Source organism: Amblyraja radiata, chromosome 30, assembly GCF_010909765.2.
Source record: "Amblyraja radiata isolate CabotCenter1 chromosome 30, sAmbRad1.1.pri, whole genome shotgun sequence".
Classification (NCBI taxonomy): domain Eukaryota; kingdom Metazoa; phylum Chordata; class Chondrichthyes; order Rajiformes; family Rajidae; genus Amblyraja; species Amblyraja radiata.
Genome location: NC_045985.1, coordinates 5658210 through 5684514, shown reverse-complemented (window position 1 = coordinate 5684514; position 26305 = coordinate 5658210). Strand labels below are relative to the sequence as shown.

Genomic DNA, 26305 nt, shown 5'->3' with positions numbered 1-26305 from the left:
AGAGTTAACGATCTGCCTTGCAAAGCCTTATCTAAGTTGTCATCAAGAGATAAGATTCACATTTCACAGTGAGAAGAAGTGAATCAGGTTTTGGGGGGGATATTATTTCAACCCTGGGAAATCCCAGTGAGATGAGAAACCCTGGGAAGCAGCAAGGAAGAGAGTGTGGGTGGTGTACCAAGTGCTCACTTCCTCTGTTTACCTGGAACACACAGCAAAAGGCTCCACATCAGTATAGATTTCAAGCCCTCGCTTGTACACTATGGAATTTAGAAGGTGGGAGGGGATCTTATTGAAACATATTGTTCCCGATGTTGGGGAAGTCCAGAACAAGGGGTCACAATTTAAGGATAAAGGGGAAATCTTTTAGGACCAAGATGAGAAAAACATTTTTCACACAGAGAGTGGTGAATCTCTGGAATTCTCTGCCACAGAATGTAGTTGAGGCCAGTTCATTGGCTATATTTAAAAGGGAGTTATATGTGGCCCTTGTGACTAAAGGGATCAGGGAGTATGGAGAGAAGGCAGGTACAGGATACTGAGTTGGATGATCAGCCATGATCATATTGAATGGCGGTGCAAGCTCGAAGGGCCGAATGGCCTACTCCTGCACCTATTTTCTATGTTTCTATATAAGATTATTAACGGTTTGGACACGCTAGAGGCACGAAACATGTTCCCGATGTTGTGGGAGTCCAGAACCAGGGGCCACAGTTTAAGAATAAGGGGTAAGCCATATAGAACAGAGATGAGGAAAAACATTATCACACAGAGAGTTGTGAGTCTGAGGAATTCTCCGCCTCGAAGGCAGGGAGGCCGGTTCTCCGGATGCATTCAATAGCTAGTTAGATAGAGCTCTTAAAGATAGCAGAGTTAAGGGCCTGTCCCACTTACGCGACCTTTACAGGCAACTGCCGCGACCCATGATAGGACTCGGAATTTTCAACATGTTGAAAATTCTGCCGTAACCAGAAAGACGATACGACTCTTTGGAGATCTCTCACGACCATAGGTGATCTCTCACGACCATACAGGCGACCCCTGGCGACATGTCGCAGGTGACCTCTCACGACCATAGGAGACCTTTCATGACATCTCATGACCATAGGAGACCTCTCACGACCTCTCACGGCCCACCACAGGTCGCGGCAGTCGCCTGTAAAGGTCGCGTAAGTGGGACAGGCCCTTAAGGGAATATGGGGAGAAGGCAGGAACGGGGTACTGATTGTGGATGATCAGCCATGATCACATTGAATGGCGGTTCTGGCTTGAAGGGCCGAATGGCCGCCTCCTGCACCTGTCTATTGTCTATTGACTGGGTTCCTCTGTCAAATGTAAATAGTGCCGGGGGCTAAATCTGCAGTCTAAACGTCTCATTAAATTGTTCCTTTTTTGGATGTTACTGTTCGAGGTATAATTTGGGAAAGGCATGATGATGATTCTTCTTTCCCTTATTGTGAAAAAACCTCCGCAATTAGTAACATCCATCGAAGGAAAAATGCATTCACTGAGTTGATTCAGACCATGTCAGTGATATAAATAAAATCTGTGGGAAATGCAAAATGTTGACAGACGTTTTCTTGGCTAAAGTCCATCAGATTCAATTATTTAATACAATCATTACACAAGTTGTAATTAGAGGAAGCCTGCCAATTTAAGGAAGCGCTGGGTATACGGACATATTGTGGCATCAAGGGCATTAATTGTCTTTGTGCTGTTGGAGAAAGTAGGAGGACTTTCAATGCCTGAAGATTGGTGTCAAGTCAAGTCAAGTCACATTTATTTACAGTGGCTTGCAAAAGTATTCATACCCCTTGAACTTTTCCACATTTTGTCACGTTACAACCACAAACGTAAGTGTATATTATTGGGATTTTATGTGATAGACCAACACAAAGTGGTGCATAATTGTGAAGTGGAAGGAAAATGATACATGGTTTTCAAATTTAAAAAAAAAATAAAAAACTGAAAAGTGTGGCGTGCAAAAGTATTCAGCCCCCCTGAGTCAATACTTTGTAGAACCACCTTTCGCTGCAATTACAGCTGCAAGTCTTTTGGGGTATGTCTCTACCAGCTTTGCACATCTAGAGACTGAACTTTTTGCCCATTCTTCTTTGCAAAATAGCTCAAGCTCAGTCAGATTGGATGGAGAGCGTCTGTGAACAGCAATTTTCAAATCTTGCCAGATTCTCAATTGGATTTAGGTCTGGACTGGGCCATTCTAACACATGAATATGCTTTGATCTAAACCATTCCATTGTAGCTCTGGCTGTATGTTTAGGGTCGTTGTCCTGCAGGAAGGTGAACCTCTGCCCCCAGTCTCAAGTCTTTTGCAGACTCTAACAGGTTTTCTTCCAAGATTGCCCTGTATTTGGCTCCATCCATCTTCCCATCAACTCTGACCAGCTTCCCTGTCCCTGCTGAAGAAAAGCATCCCCGCAGCATGATGATGCCACCACCATGTTTCACAGTGGGGATGGTGTGTTCAGGGTGATGTGCAGTGTTAGTTTTCCGCCACACATAGCGTTTTGCATTTAGGCCAAAAACTTCAATTTTGGTCTCATCTGACCAGAGCACCTTCCTCCACATGTTTGCTATGTCCCCCACATGGCTTGTGGCAAACTGCAAACGGGACTTCTTATGGCTTTTTTTCAACAATGGCTTTCTTCTTGCCACTCTTCCATAAAGGCCCGATTTGTGGAGTGCACGACTAATAGTTGTCCTGTGGACAGATTCTCCCACCTGAGCTGTGGATCTCTGCAGCTCCTCCAGAGTTACCATGGGCCTCTTGGATGCTTCTATAATCAATGCTCTCCTTGCCCGGCCTGTCAGTTTAGGTGGACGGCCATGTCTTGGTAGGTTTGCAGTTGTGCCATACTCTTTCCATTTTCGGATGATGGATTGAACAGTGTTGCGTGAGATGTTCAAAGCTTGGGATATTTTTTTATAACCTAACCCTGCTTTAAACTTCACCACAACTTTATCCCTGATCTGTCTGGTGTGTTCCTTGGGCTTCATGATGCTATTTGTTCACTAATGTTCTCTAACAAACATCTGAGGCCTTCACAGAACAGCTGTATTTATACTGAGATTAGATTACACACAAGTGGACTCTATTTACTAATTAGGTGACTTCTGAAGGCAATTGGTTGCACTGGATTTTATTTAGGGGTATCAGAGTAAAGGGGGCTGAATACTTTTGCACAACACACTTTTCAGTTTTTTATTTGTAAAAAAATTTGATAACCATGTATCATTTTCCTTCCACTTCACAATTATGCGCCACTTGTGTTGGTCTATCAGGTAAAATCCCAATAAAATACATTTACGTTTGTGGTTGTAACGTGACAAAATGTGGAAAAGTTCAAGGGGTATGAAAACTTGTGCAAGCCACTGTATATGAATAATGGACACTTCCATTAAAACATACAGCCACCTGAACAGATATTCTACAACAAGCACCCTCTCATCACTTTGTACCTATGATGATACGATAACGGCAAACATGTTCTCTCTCTCTCTCTCTCTCTCTCTCTCTCTCTCTCTCTCTCTCTCTCTCTCTCTCTCTCTCTCTCTCTCTCTCTCTCTCTCTCCTCTCTCACCCTCTCGCTCACCCTCTCTCCCTGCCCTCCTCTCTCTCTCTCTCTCTCTCTCTCTCTCTCTCTCTCTCTCACAAAATCACACTCTAGAACATACAGAGAGACATTGAGGCATAGATCTCGATGCAGTCTAGTATAGATCTCCAATGTGACGTTATCTCTTTAAAACGTTATGGCCACTGGTAGTTGATATATATTAAAATCCCCCCCCCCCCTAATTCATCAATATTAAAAACTGTAAAAAGTGATGTTAAGAAAAGTACAATTAAGTTGTATTCCAGAAATAACATTTACTGAACCGAGTTCAACGCATATACTAAAAAAATCAGGATAAAATCACGCAGATCATAACAATCTGAATTAAATAACAAACTGAAGGTGTTTCGCAGTTCAGGCACCATTTCGACAGTCACAGTGCTCCTTGGAATATAGACAACTTTTCAGCTTGCTGGCCGTTCATCAGAACTCACGTTATCGACCTAAAATATTGATCCGCTTCATCGGGCCATTGACAATTACCGATCTCTGATTATTCCCACAAGCAACCGTATTTATTTCCCCAGACAGAGTGAGTGGGTTCTACAACAGGTTGTCGGGCTCTTTGGCCCATCTCGTCCATGCAAACCAAGTTGCCTTGCGGGTGCACACTTGCGTCTGGCCCGAATATATCCATACCTTTCCTATCTACGTGCCTGTCAAAGTATCTCATCAATCTGGTATTATAACTTAGTTCTGCAGTTCGCATGCACCAAACCTTACGTGGAAAAAGTGGTCCCTCGGGTCCCATTTAAATTTCTCCCCTCGCACCTCAAATCTGTGCCTTCTAGTTTTAGACGTCCATAAAAATGTTGTCCACCCGATATAATATGGTGCAATTCAGGGATATGTGCTTGTTGTCCGCCCGCTTGAGCCTGAGGCCGAGCGGTTTCTCCCCCGGTCCCGCGGCTGCGCTGCCCGCGTCTCCCCCCGACCCCCGGGGACTCTCTGATTCTCTGCTTCTCGCCCCCAGTCTCCGTCACCAGCTCATAACCATTCAATCTTTTGTTTCTGAAGAGTGTTTTTAGTTTGAATAGAGTCTTACATTTTTTCAGCTCATCATGGCAGTTATTCCAGAGACTAACACCCTTTGCTGTAACACAATGGAGTTTTGCATTAGTTCTTATTGCCGGCTTTTCGAATATATAGGTTCCTCTCAGGTTGTGTTTGCTTTCTCTCCGTTGGAACAACCCTTGGATATTACAAGGCAATTGCTGATTAGCTGCTTTGAACATAATTTGGATAGTTTTATAATCTGTCAGATCTTGAAATGTTAATGTTTTTAGTCTGATAAATAATGGTTTTGTTGATTGTCTGTAGGTGGTTTTATGTATTATTCGTATTGCTCTTTTTTGGAGGATGAAGTTTAGATGTGTATTTGTTTTGTATGTGTTCCCCCATACCTCCACACAGTAGATCATGTATGGGAGTATGAGGGAGCAGTACACCGGTTCTTAAACATGTTCTCCAGAGATGTTGCCAAACCCATTGAGTTATTTTAGTATGTTGTGTCTTATAAAGGAAGACGTTGTCTGTTGACAAATAAAGATAATTTTACAATGAAAGGAAGCCCTTTATCGGAGAATGTTTTTTTTGGTGTAATCGTAAATATTACTGAACAAGATAACGAAACTTGTCCATTTGTCGATATGGTCATTTGCTAAATCCAATTCCGATTCTTCTCTTCCCTTTAAGTCTTTTCACCCATTCATTAAGTAGAATATTGACCCAACGAAACCATAGTGTTGCAAGGTTACGTAGAGTAGCAGCAATTGTGAAAGATAAAATATGAGCCTTGACTATAGTCCACGGAGGGAGCAGGGCTAAAGTACAAATGTGTAAGAAAGAACTGCAGATGCTGGTTTAAATCGAAGGTAGACACTAAATGCTGGAGTAACTCAGCGGGTGAGGCAGCATCTCTGGAGAGAAGGAATGGGCGATGTTTCGCGTTGAGACCCTTCTTCAGACTGATGTCAGAGGAGGGGGCGGGACAAAGATAGAATGTAGTCGGAGACAGTAAGACTGGTGGGAGAACTGGGAAGGGGAAGGGGATGGGGAGAGAAAGCAAGGTTTCGCTTGGGTAGTTTATACCCCAGCGGTATGAACATTGAATTCTCCAACTTCTGATAGCCCTTGCTTTCTCTCTCCATCCCATTCCCCTTCTCCCACTAGACTTACTGTCTCCGCCTACATTCTAGCTTGGATGCTGTCTGTACGGAGTTTGCACGTTCTCCCCGTAACGTGCGTGGGTTTTCGTCGAGATCTTCGGTCCCTCCCACACTCCAAAGACGTATAGGTTAATTAGTTTTGGTAAATGCAAAAATTGTCCCTAGTGGGTGTAGGATAGTATTAATGTGCGGGGATCGCTGGTCCTGCTGGGCCGAAGGGCCTGTTTCCGGGCTGTATCTCCAAACTGAACTAAACGTACAAACTCCGTACAGACAGCACCCGGCTCTCTGGCGCTATAAACACCGTAAGGTAGCAATTATACCGCTGGTCTTTATAAAAGCTGCAACTATCACCATTTATTAATTATTAATTAAGGCATTTACATGATGGAAAGGATTTAATTTCAATCATTCATTTAAGGTGCAATGGAGACACTTGAATTTGCGTCTCTGGATGTGCCTCTGGATTCCTCGTTCAGTAACATCATCTCTGCTTCGCCACCGCACCTGTTGTTGCCACAGATAGGCCCCTGACCCGCTACGTTCGTCCAGCAGTTTGCATCTGCAGTCCCGTGTGTCTCAACTCGCAGCCGTCTCTCATTGAATACCAATTCTGCCCACCGCCGCCCTAATTCCCCTGTTCCTTATCCTCTGACTCTTACCCTGCACCTGCTCTCACATCACCCCCCCCCCCCCCCCCCCCCTCATCACCCGCACCTATGGTGATAGCTTCACTGGATGTGAAAGTGGATATGAAGTACTAGGCAACGATGCAGAGGAGGTTTACCAGAATTAGGATTTCATTAAGAGAATGGAGAGGTCAGACCGACTATGGAAAGTTTTCTCTGGACCGCCGGAGGTTGAGGGGAGACTTGATGGAAGTCTATCGAATTATGAGAGGGGTGGGCAGGTTACACAATCAGAACCTTTTACCGAGAGGGGAATATTTAATAGTAGAGAGCATAGCGATAGGGTGAGAGCGGCAAAGTTTAAAGGGGATGTGCGAGGCAGGTTTCTACCCCAATGATGGTGAGTTTCTGGAACGCGCTGCCAGGGATGGTGGTGGAGGCTGATACGAGACAGGCGGTGAAGAGATGTTTGGATAGGCACGTGAGTATGCAGGTAATTGAAGGATATAGATTATGTTCAAGCAGGTAAGAGTTGGTCTTGGCATTATATTCAGCACAGACACTGTGGGCCGAAGGGCAGCTCCTATGCGTACTGTTCTTTGTTCCATACGGATTGTATCCACAAGGGCCACATCTAACTCCCTCTTAAATATAGCCAATGAACTGGCCTCAACTACCCTCTGTGGCAGAGAGTTCCAGAGATTCACCACTCTCTGTGTGAAAAATGTTTTCCTCATCTTGGTCCTAAAAGATTTCCCCTTTATCCTTAAACTGTGACCCCTTGTTCTGGACTTCCCCAACATCGGGAACAATCTTCCTGCATCTAGCCTGTCCAACTCCTTAAGAATTTTGTAAGTTTCTATAAGATCCCCCCTCAATCTTCTAAATTCTAGCGAGTACAAGCCGAGTCTATCCAGTCTTTCTTCATATGAAAGTCCTGACATCCCAGGAATCAGTCTGGTGAACCTTCTCTGTACTCCCTCTATGGCAAGAATGTCTTTCCTCTGATTAGGAGACCAAAACTGTACGCAATACTCCAGGTGTGGTCTCACCAAGACCCTGTACAATTGCAGTAGAACCTCCCTGCTCCTATACTCAAATCCTTCTGCTATGATGGCATACATATCATGTATTTTGTACAGATGACAATAAATCCGACTTGACTTCACTCTAAGTTTATATTTAAACATCGTTTTACACCCCAGTTAGTTTCTTTTTTCTGTCCTGCTCTAAACTGTCCCATAACATTCCCTGCGTTTACATTTATATACCGGTCTGTTTAACATCTCATTAAACCCTCCATGGGTATTTGAGGTCAGGACACGGTCACCCTGAAAACCTATAGCAAATGTTCTGGAGACTGCAGCGTACGCGGTGGATATGCGCAGGTTCAACAGCTCCTCGACACTGAAAGCGTTTTGAACCGCGAGGGACTGGGAGTTAAAATGGCTTCGAAACACCAGGTCGAGAGTTTGGCAGAGGAGACACTCTGTCCCATCTGCCTGGATTTATTCACCGACCCGGTTATCCTGGGGTGTGGGCACAACTTCTGCCGCTCCTGTATCACACAGAGTTGGGACACGGACGGGAGAAACTCCTGCCCGGAATGTAGAGAGGAGTTTGCTGACCGCACCCTCAAAGTTAATCGGGCCTTGGCGAGACTGGCTGAGAAAGTTCGAACACTGAGTCTGAATACGGAGGAGAAGGAAAGTAAACATCACTGCGATGAACATCAGGAAGAACTGAAGCTGTTTTGTGAAACGGACAAGAAACTGATCTGTGTGATTTGTGCAGCTGGGCGGGAACACAAGTCTCACAGCTTCATACCGATTAAAGAAGCTGTTGCAATCTACAAGGTAAAAGCAAACCGACTACGATCACTTGCGCGAATGTATAGTTGAATGTTTATTGTCTAACCCCCTTTCTCTCTGATTCCCAGGATCAGGTTAAATCATCCATACAATCTCTGACAACAAATAAATCAGCCATCCAGGAAATGGAAGAGCAACAGAAGCTGAAGATTTCCCAAGTCCGGGTGAGGCCTTGCTGTGTGGCATTTCTGATCGTGTTGTGTAGTTTTGTATTTTGGTTAATGCACTACAGCGTAGCGTGGCAGCAGTTAGTTGCGCTGTTTCACCGTGGTTCGACCCTGAGCTCTGCTACTCTCTGCGTGAAACCGCCATGTTCTCGCTGTGGCGAGGATGGGCTCCGCCCTCATCTACATAACACGTCCATTTAATTTGTGTAGGAAAGAAATGCAGATGCTGGTTTAAATCGAAGGTAGAACCAAAATACTGGAGTAACTCAGGCTGAAGAAGGGTCTCGACCCGAAACATCACCCATTACTTCTCTCCAGAGATGCTGCCGGACCCGCTGAGTTACTCCAGCGTTGTGTGTCTACGTCGATTTAGTTATCTGCTGTAATTAACCTACTGAAGGCGGGATCTGGGTATCGGTGGGAGTTAATGTGAACGTGAGGAAGAGTATATTTCATGGAAAAGGATTCGGACAATCTACATGTTTCATTTGACAGGAGCAATCACAAAGCCTCAGGTCTCACGTCACATCTCAGTTTGATGAACTGTTCAGGATTCTCGTGGAGAAAAAGCAGCGCATTCTCAGAGACATCAAGGAGGACGAGGAGAAGATTCTAAGTCCAATGGAGAAAAATCTTCAAGACATTCAAGAGAATTTAAACTCTATTGAGGAGGAACTCTCAAAGCTGCAGGGGCGAATGGAACAAACAGACAGCGTGTTATTTCTGAAGGTCAGGGGTTATGTTTCAATCTCGTTCAATGAAATTGCAGTCACAACATTGGGAGCGATATATTTGCGCAAATGCAACTTTTATCAATTGCTATATTTATCCAACGTCCCCATACAAACAGGCTCTGCTATCTCATAATTCATAGTAGACGAATTAGACCATTCGGCCCATCAAGTCTACTCCGCCATTCAATCATGGCTGATCTTTCTCACCCTCTCATCTCCATTCTCCTGCCTTCTCCCCATAAAACCTGAAACCCGTACTATTCAAGAATACATCTAGACCTGCCCTAAAATGTCCGTTGACGACATTTGCAGCCTCCTATGGCAAGGAATTCCACGGATTCACCACCCTCTGACTCAATAAATTCATCCACATCTCCTTCCTAAATGTACATCCTTTTATTCTGATATGCCCTCTGCTCCTAGTCTCATTCAACAGTGGAAACCCCCCCCCCCCCCACCCACATCAAATCTATCCAAGCCTTTCACTATTCAGTAAGTTTCAATGGGGTCCTCATCTTTCGAAACTCCAGCAAGTACGGTCCCAGTGCCATCAAACACTCATCATAAGTTAACCCACTCATTCCCGGGACCATTCTAATAAATTCTGGTCCTCACTCTCGGCCTCCTCCATGGCCAGAGTGAGGACCACCGGAAATTGGAGGAGCAGCACCTCATATTACATTTGGGCAGTTTGCACCCCAGCGGTATGAACATTGACTTCTCTAATTTCAGGTAGTCCTTGCTTACTCCTCTCCTTCTCAGCTCTCCCTCAGCACACTGGCTCCACCTCTTCCTTTCTTCTCCTCCCCCCTCCCCCCCCAACCCCTCACATCAGTTGGAAGAAGGGTTTCGGCCCGAAACGTTGCCTATTTCCTTCGCTCCATAGATGCTGCTGCACCCGCTGAGTTCTCAAGCATTTTTGTCTACTTTCATTCTAGTAAAGCTCATTTGGACCCTCTTCAGCACCAGCACATCCTTCCTCAGACAGGGTGCCCACAATTGCTCACAATACTCTAAATGCTGTCCGACCAGGGCCATGCAAAGCCTCAGCATTACATCCCTTACGTTACATTACTATCTGCATCGACCAGACCCGTGGGCACGAATTCCACATTCTGCGGGGATGTCATTGAAACTGACTGAAGAGTGAAAGTCTTGGATAGAGTGGATGTGGAGAGGATGTTTCCACTAGTGGGAGAGTCTAGGACAAGAGGTAATCGCCTCAGAATTAAAGGCCGTTCCTCGAAGAAGATAAGGAGGAATTTTAGTCAGAGGGTGGTGAATCTGTGGAATTATTTTCAACAGATGGCTATGGAGGCCAAGTCAGTGGATATTTTTAAGGCAGATATATTTCGATTCTTGAATACTACGCGTGTCAGAGGTTAAGGAGACACGACAGGAGAATGGGGGATAGGAGGAGAGAGAGAGATGGGCCAGCCATGATTGAATAGTGGAGTCGTCTTGATGGGCCGAATGGTATAATACTGTTCCTATCACTTATGACCTCATGACATTATTCAGCAGAAAATTCACAACACGTCCAGACTTTCCTACACATTGCCTCCTCTGAGTTATAGCATAAATGTCACAAAGATTCATCATACCTCCTGCATTGGTTCCATCAGTGTAATGTCCTCTGTGTGACAATGTGAGCGCGAGTCAGAAAATGGTAATTTTCAACTATGTGAAATAACTTGCGTGAAGTTGCTGTTCCCTCAGTCAATTTCTGCTTTATTTATTTCAGGAGGAAGCTGGTCGCAAGAGGAGGTAGGACATGCTCTTCAATTAAACTCTGCACGGATCTGTAAAGTCACATAAACATGTCGACGCGCAGGTTATAACCGGTTATGTAATATTTGCAGAATTAGTGATGAAGACCACACATTGTCACTGAGAGATGGTGCCATACTGGATGAAAAATTCGATCACCCCTACTGGTTGAACGCAGTGTTGAAAGATATTGTTGTTGTCAATCACCAAGGTAAAACATATGGATTCCTTACTTCTTATGTGGGTGACATATTTAAGTTGTAAATAGATGCAATGCTTGACTGTAATGATGAACTGAAGGGGAACTAAAGTTTTATACCAGCACCAATCTCACCTGTTGGGAAGCTTCACAGTCAAGTGGTCAGCTGGAGATGTCAGAACCCTGAAAACATCCAACACAGGAGCACAATACAACCAAGACACAGACTGCTAGATGAACTAAAACATCTTAACCCCATCCGCAGAAACACGTCACGATACGAGTTTGAATTCTACCAGGTAGCCCGCAAAGTAAACGTGACTTAATTAAATCAGAGGTATTGAAAACTTGTAGGAATTTGATGACCAAGATTGTCATAAAAAACGCGGGTTCCATCAGAGAAGGATATATGTGTCACTGGTCCTGCTTGTCCTGTCAGTGACTACTGACTTTGGTTAACTCAGCTCTGCCCCCCTGCTGGAGATACGGACATCATTGTCATTAACTCTCCACTACATTGAGGCATTGTATGAATGAGTCGTGTCAGACAAACTAGTATTGACCTCAGCCAGGAATTTTGTCTCAGACGAAAACACCCAGTTACTTGTTCAGTTGATATTAAATGGATTTAACTGAATCTAGTTAGAAATTTGTCCCAAAAAGTTAATCTTCAAGTGGAATTGGTAGTAAAGAAAGCAAAGTCAAGAGGGCTTGTATACAAAACGGGGATGTAATGCTGAGACTCTATGAGGCGCTGGTAAGGCCACATTTGGAATATTGTGTGCAATTGCAGACACCATAACTGAGGAAGGATGTGCTGGCTCTGGAGAAGGGCCTGAGGAGGTTTACAAGAATGATCCCAGGAATGAGTAGGCTAACCTATGATGAGCTTTTGTTGGCACTGGGCCTGTTTTCGCAGGAGTTTAGAAGAATGAGGGGGGACTGCATTGAAACATACAGAATAGTAAAAGGCTTGGATAGAGTGGATGTGGAGAGGACGTTTCCACTAGTGGGAGAGTTTAGGACTAGAGGTCACAGCCTCAGAATGAAAGAACTTTCTTTTAGGAAGGAGATGAGGATAATGTTTTTGAGTCAGATGGTGGCAAATCTGTGAAATTCTTAGTCAGAGAAGGCTGTGGAGCCTAAGTCAGTGGATATTTTTAAGGCAGCGATAGATAGATTTTTGATTAGTACAGGTGTCAGATGTTTTAAGGAGAAGGCTGGAGAATGGATTTAGGAGGGAGAAGTAGATCAGCCGTTATTGAATGGCGGAGTTCTTGATGGGCCAAATGGCCTAATTCTACTCCTATCACATGATATCTATATTACTAAAAGTAAGATCTTGACCGCTTTTGACACTGCGATGTGATTTCTGAGAAAACGCCGCCACTTACGGCCGTCATTCTTGGCCTCCTCGCTCAGAGCCCCCCTCCGCCGGACTGGACTAGAAGATTTTCCCATCGATGAAAAATCAGAGGAATATATTTTTTTAAATCGTCATTCTCTCCGCTGCCCCTGCTGGTGGGAGGGGGGAGGGACTATAAAACCTGGATGTGGTGTGACTCACTCAGTCTCTGCAAGATGGAGGAAGCGAGAGGCTAATGTCTCTCTGAGCTCTAAATAACACTGAACAAATGTCTACTCAACTGTGAGGGTCCTTAGTGTGATTTGAAAATGAAAATATGGTTGGTTTGAAGTAAAAAGGCACTGCAAATGGTTGTTTGAGGGGTTTGGGTTGAAGTAAAAAGGCACTGCAAATGGTTGTTTGGGGGGTTTGGGTTGAAGTAAAAGGCACTGCAAATGGTTGTTGGTCTAAACTTGACAACTTCCTGTTTGCACCATATTGATTTTAGATAAAATGCTACCACTTATGGCTGTGTTTTTTGGCCATCTTACTCAGTCCCCCTCTGCCCATCAGGTGCAGAGGATTCTTCCCTTCAATGGAAAATAAAAGTGTTATTAGTGTTTTAAAATGTTGAGAATCTCTCTCCTGTCAATCACGCCATGAAGGCCACACCTTTTCTGGTGGGAGGGGGAGGGATTATAAAACCCGGAAGTGTGGCTCAGTCTCTGCATGATGGGGGAGGGAGAGGTCGTGACTCTGTCTGAGCTGGGAGTCAACTGAACACACTGAATGTCTACTGACCTGTGAGTGTGGTGTTTTGTGTGGTTTTATGGTGGTTTCACCCTGCTTGAAATGGAATGAGACTGCTTTTGAATGTGGTGGCCTTGCACCCTGCATGAAATGGTATGAAACTGCAGTTGAATGTGGTGTCGTTGCACCCTGCATGAAATGGTATGAAACTGCACTTGAATTTGGTGGCCTTGCACCCTGCTTGAAGTGGTATGAACATGCATTTGAATTCGGTGGCCTTGCACCTTGTTTGAAGTGATAGTAAACTGAACCTGAATTTGGTGGCCTTGCACCCTGCTCGAAGAGGTAAGAAACTGCACTTGAATTTGGTGGCCTTGCACCCTGCTTGAAATGGTAGGGAAATGGATGTGAATTTGGTGGCCTTGCACTCTGCTTGAAATGGAATTTCAAGGAATAACCGTGAGTCAACTGCCAGCCCGCCAGCCGTGAGTGAGCTGCCAGCACATCAGGCTTGAGGGACTGGGCTGCCACCCCAAGAATCCATTTGGCCCACAATGTCCATACTAGCCCTCTGGAGACCAGTAGTCCTTGCAGCCAACAGCACCCATACCAGCCCTCCGGAAAGCCCCCCCCCCCTCCCTCCCCCCACTGTCCACTAATATTGGAATTGGTGGAGAGGTGGAATATTGCGTCAGGGGACCATCCCTCCCGTGTGAACATAGAAACATAGAAACATAGAAACATAGAAATTAGGTGCAGGAGTAGGCCATTCGGCCCTTCGAGCCTGCACCGCCATTCAATATGATCATGGCTGATCATCCAACTCAGTATCCCGTACCTGCCTTCTCCCCATACCCTCTGATCCCCTTAGCCACAAGGGCCACATCTAACTCCCTCTTAAATATAGCCAATGAACTGGCCTCGACTACCCTCTGTGGCAGGGAGTTCCAGAGATTCACCACTCTCTGTGTGAAAAAAGTTCTTCTCATCTCGGTTTTAAAGGATTTCCCCCTTATCCTTAAGCTGTGACCCCTTGTCCTGGACTTCCCCAACATCGGGAGCAATCTTCCTGCATCTAGCCTGTCCAACCCCTTAAGAATTTTGTAAGTTTCTATAAGATTCCCTCTCAATCTCCTAAATTCTAGAGAGTATAAACCAAGTCTATCCAGTCTTTCTTCATAAGACAGTCCTGACATCCCAGGAATCAGTCTGGTGAACCTTCTCTGCACTCCCTCTATGGCAATAATGTCCTTCCTCAGATTTGGAGACCAAAACTGTACGCAATACTCCAGGTGTGGTCTCACCAAGACCCTGTACAACTGCAGTAGAACCTCCCTGCTCCTATACTCAAATCCTTTTGCTATGAAAGCTAACATACCATTCGCTTTCTTCACTGCCTGCTGCACCTGCATGCCCACTTTCAATGACTGGTGTACCATGACACCCAGGTCTCGCTGCATCTCCCCTTTTCCTAGTCGGCCACCATTTAGATAATAGTCTGCTTTCCTGTTTTTGCCACCATAATGGATAACCAGGGCCGGTTTTAAGCCGATTTGACCGATTGCCCCCAATTGGGCCCCGCGCCTAATGGGGGCCCCGCACTAATGTTCCGTATTTCGTACGGAAATACGAATTCTCTTTATTAAATAAAGATTATATTTTTTAATTCGCCATGCGGATTTTTTTTTTAAACGACCATGTATAACAACCGCTGCACGGCCATCAGACACAAACGATTTGTTAACTAGTACTGTTAGCACTTCTTAACATGAAGTTGTTAACAAGTTGTTATATCAATCTGCATCCATCCACATTCCTCAGTAAATTTTATTGTGTTTTGAATGAGTATTAATGACGCCGTGTTCCTTTGTATAAAATTCACGCGGCGTCATAAATACTTGTTTAAAACACAATTACATTTACTGAGGAATGTAGATCGATGACACATTGAGAATTTCTTTAAACTCACCATCATGAGTGAGGGCCCCGGACCGCGAGAAGGGGCTTCTTCCTGGTGGGCAGGTTAGTCATTCACCTACCGACCCACGTTGTGTCTCTCTGTGCTTTGCTCTCTCTCTCCCTCCTTCTCTCTCTCCCGCTCACCATCTCGTCTCTCTCTAGCTCTCCCACTCCCTCTCTATCACCCTGTCTCCTCAGCATTCCCGGAATCATTGACGTTTAGCGGTAGACAAAAATGCTGGAGAAACCCAGCGGGTGAGGCAGCCGCCTTGACCGCTGAGTTCCTCCAGCACTCTGTGTTTTTTGTTTGGCTCTGAAGTTGAAGGTGGCTCAGCGGGACGGGCATGGGCTCTGGGGAGAGGGTTGCGTTTCTGGTCGAGACCCGTCTTCAGACAATCACAAGTACTCTCACCGACGAGAGTTCAATTCAGTCTGAAGAAGGGTCTTCTCTCCAGAGTCGCTGCGCTGCCTGTCCTGCTGAGTTACTCCAGCTTTATGTCTATCTTCAATTTCAGAGAAATACAATTTCTCACGGGGGGCTTATACCGTCTCTAAACCCCCCTGGGACCCTCTGAACACCTCTAAACCCCGTCTATCCCCCCCCCCCCTATTTCCCTCTACAACACTTCTGAACACTTCTAAACCTATCTGAAGCCCTCTAAACATCTCTAAACCGTTTAAACCCCTCTAAACTAGGAGGCTACAAGGTGACTTGTATAGGCTGGGTGAGTGGGCAAATGCATGGCAGATGCAGTATAATGTGGATAAATGTGAGGTTACCCACTTTGGTGGCAAAAACAGGAAAGTAGACTTTTATCTGAATGGTGGCCGATTAGGCAAAGGGGAGATGCAACGAGACCTGGGTGTCATGGTACACCAGTCATTGAAAGTAGGCATGCAGGTGCAGCAGGCAGTGAAGAAAGCGAATGGTATGTTAGCATTCATAGCAAAATGATTTGAGTATAGGAGCAGGGAGGTTCTACTGCAGTTGTACAGGGTCTTGGTGAGACCACACCAGGAGTATTGCGTACAGTTTTGGTCTCCTAATCTGAGGAAAGACATTCTTGCCATAGAGGGAGTACAGAGAAGGTTCACCAGACTGATTCCTGGGATGTCAGGACTTTCATATGAAGAAAGACTGGATAGACTCGGCTTGCACTCGCTAAAATTTAGAAGATTGAGGGGGATCTTATAGAAACTTACAAAATTCTTAAGGAGTTGGACAGGCTTGATGCAGGAAGATTGTTCCCGATGTTGGGGAAGTCCAGAACAAGGGGTCACAGTTTAAGGATAAAGGGGAAATCTTTTAGGACTGAGATGAGAAAAACATTTTTTACACAGAGAGTAGTGAATCTCTGGAATTCTCTGGCACAGAATGTAGTTGAGGCCAGTTCGTTGGCTATATTTAAGAGGGAGTTAGATGTGGCCCTTGTGGCTAAAGGAATCAGGGGGTACGGAGAGAAGGCAGGTACAGGATACTGAGTTGGATGATCAGCCATGATCATATTGAATGGCTGTGCAGGCTCGAAGGGCCAAATGGCCTACTCCCGCACCTATTGTCTATGGTTCTATGACTACGTCCAACTGCTGTCTGGTTCGTTGATCGGTTTGCTTGGTGTGAACTATTTTGGGAGAGAAAAATGCTCACGGCAGACCAAACGTGGTAAACAGAAATTGGTCAGATATTGAGCTTTACACAGTGAGAAATCATGTGAAATAATCACTGAATTTTAAATGAATGTACCTGCATGTTATACTGTTTAGTTTGGAGATACAACCAGATAGTCTGGTTGATACAACCAGATTAGTTTGGAGATACAACCAGATCCACTGAGTTCGCACCGACCCGCGATTTTTGTTACAGATTTGACAATTTTGTTTGGCGGCCAATCAATCGTTGTATCTAAGGGGGTTGCATCCAATCACCAACCAGCTTGCTTTAAAATTCCCGTCCAATCACAAATAGATCTCCTCCCGACCAAACAGCCGCTGTCTCCAAGGGCATTGTGTCCAATCACATAATGCAGTTTAATGGTAATTAGCTGCTACGGTAAAGGTTGGAAGCAGCGGAGCTACTGACAGTCAAACGGGAGGGAGCGGGAGAGATTCACACAGTGTAGAATCCATCACACCCTAGTGTACAATTTCATAATATATACTAAATAACTGGGCTGACACACCTTGGCTGGGAATCTGGGGTTCACCAAAATTGTTCCCAATTGGGCCCCGCACCCCATAAGGCCGGCCCTGAGAGTAGGGGCCCCGCCATCAGTTTTCTAATTGGGCCCCGCAATTCCTAGCACCGGCCCTGTGGATAACCTCACATTTATCCACATTATACTGCATCTGCCAAACATTTGCCCACTCACCCAGCCTATCCAAGTCACCTTGCAGTCTCCTAGCATCCTCCTCACAGCTAACACTGCCCCCCAGCTTCGTGTCATCCGCAAACTTGGAGATATTGCCTTCAATTCGCTCATCCAGATCATTAATATATATTGTAAATAGCTGGGGTCCCAGCACTGAGCCTTGCGGTACCCCACTAGTCACTGCCTGCCATTGTGAAAAGGACCCGTTTACTCCTACTCTTTGCTTCCTGTTTGCCAGCCAGTTCTCTATCCACATCAATACTGAACCCCCAATGCCGTGTGCTTTAAGTTTGTAAACTAATCTCTTATGTGGGACCTTGTCGAAAGCCTTCTGGAAGTCCAGATACACCACATCCACTGGTTCTCCCCTATCCACGCTACTAGTTACATCCTCGAAAAATTCTATAAGATTCGTCAGACATGATTTACCTTTTGTAAATCCATGCTGACTTTGTCCAATGATTTCACCACTTTCCAAATGTGCTGCTATCCCATCTTTAATAACTGACTCTAGCAGTTTCCCCACTACCGATGTTAGACTAACTGGTCTGTAATTCCCCGTTTCTCTCTCCCTCCCTTCTTAAAAAGTGGGGTTACGTTTGCTACCCGCCAATCCTCAGGAACTACTCCAGAATCTAAAGAGTTTTGAAAGATTATTACTAATGCATCCACTATTTCTGGAGCTACTTCCTTAAGTACTCTGGGATGCAGCCTATCTGGCCCTGGGGATTTATCGGCCTTTAATCCATTTAATTTACCCAACACCACTTCCCGGCTAACCTGGATTTCACTCAATTCCTCCAACTCATTTGACCCGCGGTCCCCTGCTATTTCCGGCAGATTATTTATGTCTTCCTTAGTGAAGACGGAACCAAAGTAGTTATTCAATTGGTCCGCCATATCCTTGTTCCCCATGATCAACTCACCCGTTTCTGACTGCAAGGGACCTACATTTGTTTTAACTAATCTCTTTCTTTTCACATATCTATAAAAACTTTTGCAGTCATGGGACACAACGGGTCCCACTTAGTCTAGTTATGACCTTATAAGTATTGAAATGTGGGATCAATGTGTTGACCAGGATTGTTATCACAATGTATGGGCGATCTTCAGAGGGAAATCTGTGCCATAACTCTGTCTGAATTGTCAGTGACTGGAGTTTCTGGTGACTCAGTGTTTCCCCCGCTTGGAATCGCTAGGTTCACTGTTATTAACTGTCTATCGTGTTGAGGCATTGCTTGAATTAGATTTGTCAGGGAAACTAGCATTCACCTCAGCCTAGGCTTTTTCTCGGTGGAAAACAACAGCAATTTGTCCAGACAAAGATCCTCTTACGCACATACACCAGAAAATTGAGATTTTGTGCCGAATTTCTCCCCGTATCGAAAGTCTTCCAACACAAGCAACATCCCGATGAATCTTTGTAGGAAGGAAGTGCAGGTGTTGGTTTAAATCGAAGATAGACACAAAATGCTGGAGTAACTCAGCGGGACAGGCAGCATCTCTGGGGAGATTGTATGGGTGACGTTTCGGATCGAGACCCTACTTCAGACTCAATTAATTAATGAATCAGACTCAGAACCGATGAATCTCCTCTGTTCCCTCTCCAGCACAAACACATCCTTCCTTGAGCATGTCGACCTGCACACAATACACCAAGTGAGGCTGACCAGCCTTGATAGCCTTCCACGTGACCCAGTGCACCAACAATTTCATGTCAGTACAAATGTACAGCGCATGCCTACGGCACGGAAAGTGGTTGTTAATATATATCATAACCACCAACAATCCCAGGACAGATCCCTGCTGAAGACCACTGCGTACAGATAGCCACTACCATTCCACACCTTTCATTCACAAAACTATCCCGATGCCAATACCCTCTGCCTCCTTAAACCAAGTCAATCTTGGATCCAATTATCCAGATCATATCGGATATCATATGCCTTCTCTTTCACCACTCGCCCACCATGAGGGAACATGTCCAATTCCCCATGAAAGCCCATACATTGGTTTAACCTGAGTTGAATGAATTCTGGGTTACAGGTCCAGGGCCATTTCCACCCATGAAGCTCCTCTCCTTCAGCGACCCTACAATCGCGAGCCTCCACACATTCTGTGTTGCACAAGGGCCATTCAACCCCGACATTTTTCAGTTGTGGAAGCCGCCCCTCCTTCAGTCTCGCCCTCTGCTGCAGAGAACATGAGCAGAAGGATCACAACTGGCGTCTGAAATCGTCTCTATTCAGTGTGATGATGATGACTCTGCCTCAGGCCTCAACTCCTCCTGTGTGCCAGTTCCATACTGGCCCCAATTCTCCAATATTACATCCGATATCCTGCCAGCCTTTATAAATACTTCCTGTTACCACTTATCTCAATCCGCTACTTGATAATCTGATTCCCTCTCCACCACCTAACAGCGAGATCTCACAAAACCCTGCCCAACCGCTCCAAATGCCCACCCGCAATCTCTCCATCGTCTCTCTCTAAGTCTCTAAGAGAGTCCACGAATGCGGTACAAACCCCCTCGTCAGGAGCTCTAAACGGATTCCCCTCGCAATCTTCCCGTAGGCCTCGAGAAGAAACCCAACAGAGCGTAGCTCGACCAGCTAGGCGAGTCGAGAGGATCAAGCGAGACGCTCGGAGGTCGATGAGGAAAAAGTGCCGACGCCATGCGCCCAGTCCCTAGGGAGATGCTAGCCCTCTCTCCCATCTCTCACCCTCTCTCCCCACTCTCTCCCCCTCTCCCTCTCCGCCCTCTCCCTCTCTCCCTCTCTCCCGCTCCCCCACCCACACACAATCCCAACTCCGCCGTCCGACCCGCTCCTTCAATCCACGAGCCACCCCTTTCCTCGGAGTAAAACACGGAGAAAGATTTGTGTTTTCCATCTCACGTAATTGGGTGAAACCCCGGGCAAGGTTTCAGTTGTCCGCCCGCCTGTGCCCGAGTCTCCCCCCGACCCCCGGGGACTCTCTGATTCTCTGCTTCTCCCCCCAGTCTCCGTCACCCTGGATGTGGAAACAGCGCATGCGCGGCTCGAGGTGTCTGAGGATCGGAAGAGGGTGAGATGGACCGGGACCGAGAGGAGTCTCCCTGACACCGGGAAGAGGTTTACAGGCTGGTGGTGTGTGCTGGGATCGGAGGGATTCACATCGGGGAGACATTACTGGGAGGTGGAGGTGGCGGGGAGTCGGTACTGGTGTCTGGGAGTCGCCGCAGAGTCTGTGGACAGGAAGGGAAAGGAACAGCTGACCCCGGAGACTGGAGTCTGGAGCATCTTGCGGCTGAATGACGTGTTTGATGCAGTCACCTCCCCTCCATCCCCTCTCCCCGCCCGTCCCACACCCGGGAGGGTGGGAGTTTATCTCAGTTACGAGTCCGGGATAGTTTCATTTTACGACGCGGACACCAAGTCCCATCTCCACACCTTCACTGGGAATAAATTCACGGAGGAACTTTATCCTTTGATCAGTACTGCGGATGAAAACCAGTGGTTGAGAATCTGCTCCGGTTCCGCTCCGGGTGTGTAAAAGTGTCGGGTCCCGGGACCGGCGTCAGGAGCGGGGCTCAGGGGCTGTGGGGCAGAAACCCGGTGGACAACAGGTCGGCGCTGAACGAACGGCTCCCATTTAAACCCCAAATTCCGCGTCGTGAAACAAAGCCCAGTGAGCGCGGAAATAAAACCAGGGGGAATGTAAATGTGGGAAGAGTGAAATAAACAGCAACTGAAATCAGAGCTGTCTGTCTGTCGATCCATTCATTTTAACGCGTTAACCGCGTCCGGCAACGGAACAGAAATTACTTTTGTTAAAATATGAAGTTTGAAACAAGCTCCCTTCCCGCGGGTTCAGCAGCAGCCGCGGCCGGCGGGTCCTGAGCTCCGGGCTCCCCCGGATCCCAAAGTCCGTCGTTTGTATCCTTCACATTATGTCTGTAGTATTTCCACTTTCAACACCAGATACATTTTCCTTGGAACGGATGTTTCAAAGAATGGGTGCGTTAGAAATTCCTGGTTCCAGGTGAAATCCCGCAGGAATCAGGCTCCGCCTTCCTGTCTGTAGGATAAGTGGAGCATTGCTTATTCCAGTCGCAGCCGGACCGCTCCCTCGCCTCTCTCTCTCTCGGCAACATCATGTCTGTATCAGCGCTGCTTCCTGCTCTCGTTCCCCACTTTAATGCCTCATCTTCCTCACAGCCAGTTTCTAACCGGCTCCCACTTTCACCGCTTGAGCTCCGACTCTTCCCTTCCCTTTCTCCACTTCTCTGAATCCATGTCAGGGAAAAGGCGAGTGGCCAGAGTCCATTCCCAGCCAGCGGACTCCATCGACTGCGTTGACTGTGCTTCCTCCCAACCTGCTTCTCGTCAAATTTCCTTTCCATTCTCCTTGTATTTTTGCGCCTGTTGCACCAATGAAGGAACAGTGATATTTGAGTTACCAGACAGCCATACAAAGTGAAAAGCAACAAGACACACAGCCACAGTGGAATCCACATTTCTCACTGTGACGGAAGGTAATACAATTCAATCATCTTCCTCCTTTGTTCACCCGTGGTCGGGGCTGTTGAACCCTCCGTGGTTTGAGCTCTTCCATTGGTTATTCTCGGCAAAGGATCGCAGGCTCCGCGATGTTAAAGTCCGCGCCGCACCCGGGGCTTGAAGCTCCGGGCCGGTCTTCAGGAAAGGCCGCACCACTGCACACTGTTAGGCCACATGGGGACAGAGATACGATATGGAGCAAAATCGCATCTCCGTCGAGGTAAGTGACTGTAAAAAGTCCCCACCCACCCCCCACCTAAAACAAACCGAGAAAATTTTAAACATACTTATAAAACATACTTAAAATAATAAAAACTGAGGGGGGACAGACAGACTGTTGGCGAGGCAGCCACTGCGGTGGCGCCACCCGGTGGAATTAGTAGACGTGGATAGATTTCTAAATGCGGAGAGAATCCAGAAATCGGCGGTACAATGGGACCTGGGATTGCTGGTGCAGGATTCTCAAAAAGTTAATCTGCAAGTCAAATCAGTCGCAAAGAAAGCAAACTCAATGCTAGCATTTATTTCAACAGGGCTTGTATACAAAAACAGGGATGTAATGTCGAGGCTCCATAAAGCGCTGGTAAGACTGCAATTGGAATATTGTGAGCAATTTTAGGCCACCATATCTGAGGAAGGGTGTGCTGGGTCTAGAGAGGGTCCAGAGTAGGTTTACAAGAATGATCCCAGGAATGAGTAGGTTCGCCTATGATGAGCGTTTGTCTGCACTGGGCCTGTACTCGCTGGAGTTTAGAAGAATGATGGGGGGCCTCATTGAAACGTACAGAATAGTGAAAGGCTTGGATAGAGTGAATGTGGAGAGGATGTTTCCACTAGTGGGAGCGTCTCGGACTAGAGGCCATGAGCTCAGAATTAAAGGACGTTCTTTTAGGAAGGAGATGAGGAGAAATTATGTTAATCATGGAGTGGTGAATCTGTGGAATTCTTTGCCACAGAAGGCTGTGGAGGCCAGGTCAGTGGATATTTTTAAGGTAGAGATAGATAGATAGATAGATTCTTGATTAGTCCGGGTGTCTGAGGTTATGGGGAGAAGGCAGGAGAATGGGGTGAGAAGGGAGAGATAGATCAGCCATGATTGAATGGCGGAATAGATTTGATGGTCCGAATGGCCTCATTCTACTCCTATCACTTATGACCTCATGAGCCAATGGAAGGGAGGTTGATGCTTCATTGTGGTTGATCCAGGAGATATTGTTGGTGATATATACAGCCAAGAACTCAAACCTCTCGACCAAAGCCCCCTCGCCAAAACATAGCAAACCGTAAAATCTTGCCAACACAGTGTAATCAAAATGTAGTGATTTGCACCCTCCCTCTGTTGTAAGGAATACCACTTGTCTGGGATCCCAGCTGGATAACATGCTTGTTATTTTTTTGTTTGGTTCAACAAAATGCAAATAAATGAAAATGGCGCAATGGTAGAGTTATTGTCTCACAGTGCCAGAGACCTGGGTTCGATCCTGACTACAGGTACATGTCTGTACAGAGTTTGTACCTTCTCCCTGTGACCTGCCTGGGTTTTATCCGGGATCTTCAGTTTCCTCCCACACTCCAAACACGTACAGGATTCTAGGTTAATTGGCTTGGTGTACAGGTAAAATGTAAAGACATTGTCCCCTAGTGTGTGTCGGGTAGCGTTAATGGGCAGGGATTGCTGGTCGGTGCGGACTTGGTGGGCGGAAGGGCCTGTTTCCGTGCTGTATCTGAACTAAACTCAAACATTGATGTTAACTGACGATTCACCTTGTCGTGGTGGAGAAGCTTGTGTGGTCCTGAGATCCTGAGAGCGATGCCGCCTGGAGCTATCGATGCTCCTGGTGGGGCCACCCATGGCGGTAAGGTTGAGGGGGAGGTCTCTGACAAAGAGCAATTCAACCAAGACCTCAACGGTGGAACAGGCTGAGGACGATGGCTGACCTTAGTGGAGCGTCACAGTCACAACGGCTGGGAAGGCGGATGAAGGCTGCAGCAGAAAAGAGTCCCTGGTCGTCTTGGACTCCATGCCACTGGATCCTGACCCAGATCTGTCAAGGACCGTGGGGTGTCTGTCTGTGCACCAGTCTCCCCACGTTAAACAAAGTCACGCACAGGCGTCCTCCATATAGGGAATAGCTCCCTGGAGACACCCATGGCCAGCCATGACTGAAGGGAGCCTTAGAAGACTGGGGCAGCAGGAAGCATTGATGGAGCAAAGAGACCCTTCTGCAGTTGTACAGGGCCCTAGTGAGACCACAACTGGAATATTGTGTGCAGTTTTGGTCCCCTAATTTGAGGAAGGACATTCTTGCTATTGGGGGTGTGCAGCGTAGGTTTACAAGGTTAATTTCCGGGATGGCGGGGCTGTCATATGCTGAGAGAATGGAGCAGCTGGACTTGTACACTCTGGAGTTCAGAAGGATGAGAGGGTATCATGTTGAAACATATAAGGTTCTTAAGGGTTTGGACACGCTAGAGGCTGGAAACACGTTCCCGATGTTAGGGGAGTCCAGAACCAGGGGCCACAGTTTAAGAATAATGGGAAAGCCATTTAGAACAGAGACGAGGAAACACTTTTTCACACAGAGAGTTGTGAGCCTGTGGAATTTTCTGCCTCGGAGGGCGGTGGAGGCTGGTTCTCTGGACACTTTCAAGGGAGAGCTAGATAGAGCTCTTAAAGTTAGCGGAGTCAGGGGATATAGGGAGAGGGCAGGAACGGCGTACTGATTGGGGATGGTCAGCCATGATCACATTGAATGGCGGTGCTGGCTCGAAGGGCTGAATGGCCTACTCCTGCACCTATTGTCAATGGAGTCAATGGCGAGGAGTCTGGTCTGTGTGATGTCATGTTGAATCCTGCATTTACCCTGCTTTATCTGAAGATGGCAGTAAACACTACACAATGTCCGAAGATAGACACAAGAAGCTGGAGTAACTCAGCGGGGACAGGCAGCATCTCTGGAGAGAAGGAATGGGTGACGCTGCGGGTCGAGACCCTTCTTCAGACTGGTTGGGGGATAATGGAAAGGAGACATATAGACGGCGATGTGGAGAGATAAAGAACAATGAATGAAAGATATGCAAAAAGTAACGATGATAAAGGCCATTGTTAGCGGTCTGTGGGGTGAGAACGAGAAGCTTGTGCGACTTGTGTGTGGGAGGGATAGAGAGAGAGAGAGAGGGAGGGAATGCCGGGGCTACATCATGTGAGAAAAATCAATATTCAAACCCCACAAATATCACACACCATTTCTGATTTTCTTACTCCCGGCTCTCTGCCCTCGAAAGCTTCCAACCTTTTCGTTCCCCAGCCCCGCACGGCCCGATTTTACCTTCTCCCCATAATCCACAAACAGGACTGTCCTGGCAGACCCATTGTTTCTGCTTGTTCGTGTCCCACCGAATTAATTTCCACATACCTCCATCCTATCCCCCCCCTGGTCCGTTCACTCCCCCACCTATGTCCAAGACACTTCACACGCTCTTCGTATCTTCAATGGCTTCCGTTTTCCAGGCCCCCACTCCCTCATCTTTACTATGGACGTCCAGTCACTCTACACCTCCATCCCAGCCTATGTGTACTGTGTGTACTGTGCATAATGAAGACAACCAACTCTGAATGTGTGCTGTACCTGTAGATGGCAGTAAACACTACACAATGTGCACTGCACACAATGGGCACAACAAACTCTGAATATGGAACAAAACTGGACAAGGTCCACACAGGATATAAGGCACAATGACCACAGTCTACAGCATGAAATCAGCTCCCAATAAATACAATAACGTTCACACAAAAACAAACATATTGAGCATGTTTAAGAATGAACTGCAGATGATGGAAAAATCGAATGTGGAGAAAAATGCTGGAGAAACTCAGCGGCTGAGGCAGCATCTATGGAGCGAAGGAATAGGAGACGTTTCAGGTCGATATCCTTCTTCAGACTGATGAGGGGGTTGGGATGGGGGGGTGGGAAACGAAAGGAAGAGGAGGAGACAGTGGGCTGTGGGCGAGCTGGGAAGGGGTGGGGAAGGAGGGTGAAAGCAGGGACTACCTGAAATTGGAGAAGTCAATGTTCACACCGCTGGGGTGTAAACTGCCCAAGCGAAATATGAGGTGTTGCTCCTCCAATTTACGGTGGGACTCACTCTGGCCATAGAGGAGGCCCAG

General features: G+C 46.6%; 1 protein-coding gene across 1 annotated transcript in view; it reads left to right on the top strand.

The window, feature by feature from the left end:
- The window catches only part of LOC116989925 (nuclear factor 7, brain-like), a 48318-nt gene extending 22441 nt beyond the window's left edge, over positions 1–25877 (top strand). The window contains exons 2-8 of the mRNA XM_033047480.1: positions 7747–8288; positions 8372–8467; positions 8966–9199; positions 10949–10971; positions 11067–11185; positions 20598–20662; positions 25773–25877. Coding sequence (XP_032903371.1) covers positions 7747–8288; positions 8372–8467; positions 8966–9199; positions 10949–10971; positions 11067–11185; positions 20598–20662; positions 25773–25877 — 1184 coding nt within the window. The remainder of the gene's footprint in view (positions 1–7746; positions 8289–8371; positions 8468–8965; positions 9200–10948; positions 10972–11066; positions 11186–20597; positions 20663–25772) is intronic.
- The last annotated feature ends 428 nt before the right edge of the window (positions 25878–26305 follow it).